The sequence below is a fragment of the Echinops telfairi genome, unplaced genomic scaffold (genome assembly GCF_000313985.2).
Source record: "Echinops telfairi isolate 266 unplaced genomic scaffold, ASM31398v2 ScPeMD7_7468;HRSCAF=8506_0, whole genome shotgun sequence".
Classification (NCBI taxonomy): Eukaryota; Metazoa; Chordata; class Mammalia; order Afrosoricida; family Tenrecidae; genus Echinops; species Echinops telfairi.
Genome location: NW_022111369.1, coordinates 2,061,207 through 2,068,305, shown reverse-complemented (window position 1 = coordinate 2,068,305; position 7,099 = coordinate 2,061,207). Strand labels below are relative to the sequence as shown.

The 7,099-nt window shown below is 40.2% G+C and overlaps 1 protein-coding gene across 16 annotated transcripts in view; it reads right to left on the bottom strand.

Moving 5' to 3' along the window:
* CAMK2D (calcium/calmodulin dependent protein kinase II delta) overlaps nucleotides 1-7,099 on the bottom strand; it is a 332,745-nt gene that overhangs the window by 91,009 nt on the left and 234,637 nt on the right. For all 16 annotated transcript variants that reach the window (XM_045284097.1, XM_045284098.1, XM_030888608.2 and 13 more), the window contains exon 7: nucleotides 427-529. In XM_045284097.1, coding sequence (XP_045140032.1) covers nucleotides 427-529 — 103 coding nt within the window. The remainder of the gene's footprint in view (nucleotides 1-426; nucleotides 530-7,099) is intronic.

The window sequence follows — 7,099 nt, the reverse complement described above, 5'->3', positions numbered from 1 at the left end:
AGTAAATCACAACACTTGAAAATAGTCTGTTTTTCCTGAGTACCTACCTATTATTCATACAGCAGATTTTTTGTCCTTTTGTGATGGTATAGAAATGAGAAAAATGAATTTTTTTTCAAAAATAAAAGGCTTTTTCTTATAATATTACATCCTTCTGTGAATCCCCAGCACAGTGTCCAATTAATTACTCGCTTGCTCATTGCTTAAGAAAAGTGAGGTTTAATGTGCCTCTGCCCTCTCATTAATAGTATCCCGATTATTTCCCGTTAGTGTAAGTACAATGATGTGCTTCTAAGAGTCCGGTATTTTAAGATTTGTCGAGATGTTATCTGGATGTGCATCTCTGTTTCATTTTGATCAGCAGGTAGGAGAGGTGACAAGAGCTAGAAGCCCGGGGTGGTACGAGGGAGAGATTGTCCTACTCACCAAACCATGCCTGCTGGTCTCCTTGAACTTCGATGGCTAAGCCAAAGTCTGCCAGTTTCACAGCTGCTCCTTTGGATTTGCTGGCTAAAAGCAAATTCTCAGGCTTTATTTAGAAAGGGGGAAAAAAGAGAGTGAAGTGAGTACCTATTTTAAGTGACTATTCAAAATTAACCACATTTTCCAAGATTAAAAAAAAAAAAAAAGCCATGCACTGTCCTCGCGCTTGGAGACGGCCGTTCCTAAACCCCCGAGAAAGTCCAGTTAGCAAATGATTAAACACTGCCATGTGTGCAGGCTTCAGACAGATGCATACATGTCTCGGAGAGGCGGGAGAGTGAATACACCGGAGGAGGGATCAAACGAAGGCGAGCACCTGTCTTGACCTGTTCACATGCTTCCCGGGCCCACTTCAGGCCTAGAGTTGGCCACAGACATGGGTTGAGAAGCCTCGCAGAGCACAGACGTTCTCAGCACAAGGAACTTGGCAAAATGTGAACAAGTGTTGGACCAATCTACAGACATTTGGCAAATGAATCTGCACAAATTCAATCTTAGCTGACTTCATGAGTTTGGGCCCAAATGCAGCGACTGGATTCCTCAATGTTTCCAAACAATTTTTTGTACCAATGTTGGTGACTTACTCAAAATTATGTATAAAAATTGCTGTCTTTAAGAATCTGTCTATTCTTAAAGGCAGAAAAAGCATACTACTATTTGCCAAATGTGATAGCAAGCTTTCCCCATGCCCCTTTATTGCCTTTCCCTTTCCCTTTCGATTTTTAAAAAGCATACCTTAGATTTCTTCAAAGAATAACTTAAATCATTACTTATATAAATCTATGTCTCTTCACATTTAAGAATTCCATGAAAAAGACACGTTTACTTTCTTGAGTCGTCAGCCTTGGGATGAGGCTGTGTCTCCTCCATTGTTTCCCAGGAGTGTACGTTTGAGACTTGGCGGTGCCTTGTGAGGAAGCACCCGGGCAAAGGCTTTAAGGCCCTGGCCCCACACTGTGTGGATTTTGAGAAATCATGGGAGAAAATAGCCAGCAAAAGGAGGCTGATTATTATATACCGTGAAGTTTATACATGACCAAGTCTGTCTGGAGGAACATATGAATACATTGGAGTCCACTGGGCAAAGGATGGATACCACTCAGCAGAAGTATCGCGAGACATACCTCAGACTGTGAGACGGTGGGAAACAATGGGCTCTACACGTGTCAAAACAAGTGTTTGAAAATCCAGAACTTCTGTCAAGCGGGTTAGTTTCATTTATAGGTTGACAAATAGCTGATCTATTTTTTTCATGGAATTGGTTATTCATTTATTTTATTTATTTTTTTTAACCGAACCAGTCAATTCTGTTGGTTGTTTTGACCTCGCATAAACACAGCCCAAACCAGCATTTAATTTACGAATTAAGCCAGCCATGCAAATGAGCAAAGACCCATATCCAGAACTTGGAAAAAAGTAGGTTAGATCTGTAAGAAATCAAAGTGTGGGCAAGTGAGTTTGAATCAAGGACCAGACTTCTTCAGGCTACTGCTGCGCACTGCCATCAGACTGAACACTGTGATAACAATTAGCCAGTGTGAGGAAACTTGCATACTTTTTCAGGGTGCATAGCATCTGAAAACTACCTCATCAGCTGAATATGAAATCATTTATTTGGTGGTTTGGGGAGAATATGAAGGAGCTCTGTGCTGAACTCACTTAGTAAACCCAACACTCCAAAGTACTTGGAACTCTGGCTGGCTATCATTACCTGTTTAGCATCTAACCATGATATACAATTAATATTTGACATTTTATTTTTTCAACAAAGATTTACTACCTGAGTACACTTTCAAAATGCGATCAAGTGTATTTTCCAGATTTTTAATTTGCAGAATAAATAACTCTGAAAAACAATCACATCCAACTAGAAGCAATGGTTCATTCTATTTCTGTGACCTTCAATTTCAAAGGCACTGAAATGTCTGCTACTATGTATCTGCATGTCCTAATCTGTCAACCACAAATTAATTTAGCAAAGAGTTCCAAACGCTTTAGAAATCACTAGTCATTTTAGGTCTTTTAAGTCAAGTGGTATTGAAGTTTGTTGAGCAAATGCCAGTATCATTTGTGCATAATTTAAAAAATGAATGTGTGTTTCTCTCTCATAACTAAATAAAAAGTTCTGGGCAGTGTTGTGTGCATTATGCCCTGAAACACCATGTATCTGCCAATTCAAAATAAATGGGACGCCTTAAATTTTTATCATGCATGAACTCTGAATGACTGGGGCAAATATTCATAACTAGAGATGACCTAGAAGACCTCACTGTAGGGCTGGGTGAGTCATCCAGGAAAATAATAAATCCATCTGGATCACTGTTTCACTTGTCCCCATGAAGACTGTTCAGCTGCAGTTATGCACAGGGAAGGCTGGGCTATTTCAAGGCAATTACAGTAGATAGTTTTAAAAATGAATAGGACTGAAGTGGCTTCATGTTTATATAAATATATGTCCTTTAGGCATGTCTAGAGTATAGAATTACAGAAAGGAGACTGAAAAATTAGGACCATTATAGACATTATTAAAGGATTTCTTTCATTATTAAATGTTTCATCCCAAATTTGCTCTTAAAGGGCCAGCTACAGAGAAACATTAAAACAATCACCCACATTTCATTTATATACAAAGCGGAATAATTTGGATAATCCTGCTCTCACATTCTGCAAGGGCATGGTTTCTCATTTTCTCAAATCACTGACCCAGACAGCTTCTAATTGAAAACCAGGGTATGTTACAAAAGCTCACTGGAAAGTAGGTTTATTTGCCTTAGGAGGGCCTACGAAGAGATCATTTGTGGTGGTTGTCTGCAAAACCTGAAAGAGAAGAATTGCTCCCCTCATCAGTGGCTATTTTCTAAGAAAAGGGCATCACTATTTTGACTGCTGGAAGCTAATGATAAGGGTGACATCAGAAGTTTAGTTCCTTTCAATACCATCAGAGTGGTAACCATGGGGAAATGACACTGTGGGACAGTGGTTCTCAACCTTCCTAATGCTGAGATCCTTTAATACAATTCCTTATGTGTGGTGAGCCCTCCAACTATAAAATTATTTTTGTTGCTACTTCATCACTGTAATTTTGCTAATGCTATGAATTGGGCGACCCCTGTGAAATGGTCATTCGACCCCCAAAGGGGTTGCAACCCATAGGTTGAGAACCGCAGCAAGTAAGGAAGAAAGAGCCAGCATGATCCTATAGAAAGACAGTGAAGGTCTGGTTCGTGCCCTAGTCCTGACAGTTATTAACTACCCAAACCTGGGCAACCCATGAGCTAATGAATTATTTCCTTCATATCTCAGAGAAACAGAGATGTTGTTGTATCACCTATAGTATAAATGAGAGTTTATTAAAGGAATTCTGTCCTCTGCACAGGTCAGTCTGTACAGCTGACCATGTCGATGTGCAGAGCACTCACTGTGGGTAATGAACGTGCAGATCTTCAGTGACGACACATCTGCCTTACATGGAATCTGTCATGTTAGTCTTCATACACTGAGACTGTCTCTACAGAACTCAGTAGAATCACTTGTGAGGTTGGTTTTTAAATAGATTCTACTGACACACACACAGGTCCCTTCCCCACCCCATTGTTTCCTAATGATGCAGACTTTTCCATGACATCTGGTGTCCGTGTCAACAACCATTTATAGCCTATCAGCTGTAATGGGCAGCAACTGTTAGCAAGTGCTTGGACAGTTCCTCACTACTGTCTCACTCAACTCACTGCCACTGGGTGGGTTCCCACACCTGGAGAGCCTGCAGGACGACCCCAGTGCTCTCATAAAAATGAGAGTAAAAAGCCTCTTCTTTCCCCTGTGGGGCAGCTGGTTGTTTTGAACTGCTGGCCCTGTAGTTAGCTGTCAGTGCGTAACCCACTCCAGAACCAGGGCTCCACTAAACCGGGATAGATGTCATAAAGTTCCTATGCATGGTGCTGGCGTAATGGAAGAACTGGAAGAGACCTGAGCGATGAGGAACTCCAAACTGTTTCGTTTCTAAGTACGGCAAGGGATCCAAAAAGATGCTCACACCTTCCTTCAGAGATCGATGTTGAGGAAACTTTACAGACGACTACAAAAATGGCCGGTGTCCAGATAGCTAGCCCAGGCATTAAAGTTTTCTTAGAAGAATGTGACATGCTCAAAAAATTTAATACTCATATTTTGAATTTGTAAAATGGGGGTAAACGGACTAGTTCAACAGGACTCAGATTAAGACACAGTTTTAGTGTTATTTCTTAATAATCCCATACATGTGTCATGAGGATTTCTGAATTAGTGCTGTCCTTTTTTAAGAAACCATTTCAGCCGTGGCCAACCAGCATTAGTCATGCCTTATCACAATTGATCTGGGCTCCAGTGTGATAACCCCCAGCCTCTGCTTTGATTCTTACTCACAGCAGCCCAGTCCTGCACTGGGTTTTCCAGCTGAAAATCTTTACAGGAGCTGACAACGTCCTCTCTCTCCTTTGGACCGGCTGGTTGGTTTCAACAGCTGACCCGTGGTTAACCCACCAGTGTTCACCTGTCGGCACCTCTGTGTGATAACGCGTGAGATACCTACAGTTACATCGTTGTTTTTTTAATGCTTCTTTTAGTTCCTAAAAGCAGCAAAATATTTTTTCTCCACATTAGTTGATTATTATTATATTCCCCCCTAAGACATTATTTTTTAAGAAATGAAAATTAGTTTGCCTTTTAATTTTTTCCTTCTATTATAAAGTCTTTCTCTATTCTTTTCAACATTGAATATCAATCTTTTTCACATATTCTTAAATTATCTTCAATTTAATAGACCATGGGTCTCATGTCCACAGGTCTCTCTCTCTATTTCTGTTTTGTTTTGCTCTTTTCATACCCAAACTTTAATTTTAACCCACTGGTTCAAAAATGTCTTCATTTCCCAAGTGCTGTGGCCGGTGCCACATTACTGAGCTTTTAAATGGGAAATGTTTACTTCATCTATTAGTCTATTGTAAGATTATCTTGCATCTGTTTCATATTAACTCTTCATTATACCTTGTTCCCTTTATTCCTAATAGTATGGATTTTGTATAGTACTAGGAGGTCTGTGTACACAGGACTAGCTTAATCTTTGGACGCACTGAACAGCATCTTACCCAAGAATTCTTATTGCTTCTGGTAAAATTATGTGGTCTCTGTACAGTTTTCAAGTCATCCAACTAACTGAATTGAGAAGAAATAATAACAAGCATGCAAAGCCTGACACTGAAGTGCTTGGGTGCAAAGCAAATCTTAATAACTAAGTAATCTGAAATAAGTTATTTCACTGAATTTTGCTAATTCTCCCCTATGTAGCATAAGTCCTTTTCTCATAAGGTTTTGTAAAGATTTGGTATTACTTGGTCCGTGGTGCAGGTTACATGGTAACTGCCTGATAGAAGACAGACATCACCATTTTGAATGTAAGGGGCTGACTTGGCATAGTGGGTTTCGCATTGGGCTTCTGCCCAAGGACCAGAGTCGTGAATCTGAACTCTAGTACTCTAACTATAGTATCTGTGTTAGAGGCCCCTAAGGAGCCCCGTGGCATAGTGGACTACACTTTGTGCTGCTAATCTAGTTTTAGCATCTCCAAAGGAGAAAGATGGGGCAGCCACCTTCCATTTATAGCTTTGGAGATCCTGGGGAAGTTCTACTCCATCCTATAGGGTCAGTGTGATTCAGAATCAATTCTACGAAAGTGTGTTTAGTTTTCGATATTTTAGAGGTCTTATACTTTTTTTCCACATCTGCCTGGATCTTCCTGGATCACTAGCCTGTCACTAACCACACCTCAAAGAGTTGTGGACCATGATTTAACTGGGTTTAGCTTGATGCACTTCTTTTATGGGAAGATACTGTCAACACAAAACTTTTCTTACTACTTATTGCTAGAGCATCCTCCAATTGTCTGTGTCTCAGTCTTATGCTGGCTTCCTGGAAATTTTCCATGAAGTGTATTTCACTGTCCAATGATCCCCAAAGAATGGCCATGATTCAAAGATGGGCAGGGATTTTCATGCTAAACAGATATGCACTCTCTATCCTTAACATCTTTTTTAACCTGTGCTGCCTCATCTGTACGTTGTAAATGTAATTTTGGTTGATCCCCATTCATTCCTAGTTTCAAGAAATCAACCTCAAGTAAAAACAGCTGCTGGTCCAGGATGACCTTACAAACAAGCTGTCTACCACCCAGAGCTCACTGGTGCCTGTGGTTACCATAACAAAACTAAGACTGCCGTGTTTTCTTCACTAATATGGTCACAAGTTAAATGATGCACATTTGTATTAGACATAACTTAATATAAGAATCTCGATTTGAGACCCAAACTATCTGGCATTGAATAATAAGGGCAACTCTTTGCTTAAAGTCTGGGAATAGACCATCAGAGCAGTTGCTCTCCTTTTTCATATTCACCTATTTAATAAATGTAAATCTGTAGTTTCCATGAATGTAGTCTTGCAGAAGAATATACACCTATGTTTACTGATAGCATTTATCAGACAGGGCATACATGGTAGATATAAAAGACACTAAGCACAGTTAACACCCCCCCAAACCACTGCCATTGAGTCAATTCCAAATCACAGTGGCCCTGGAGGGCAG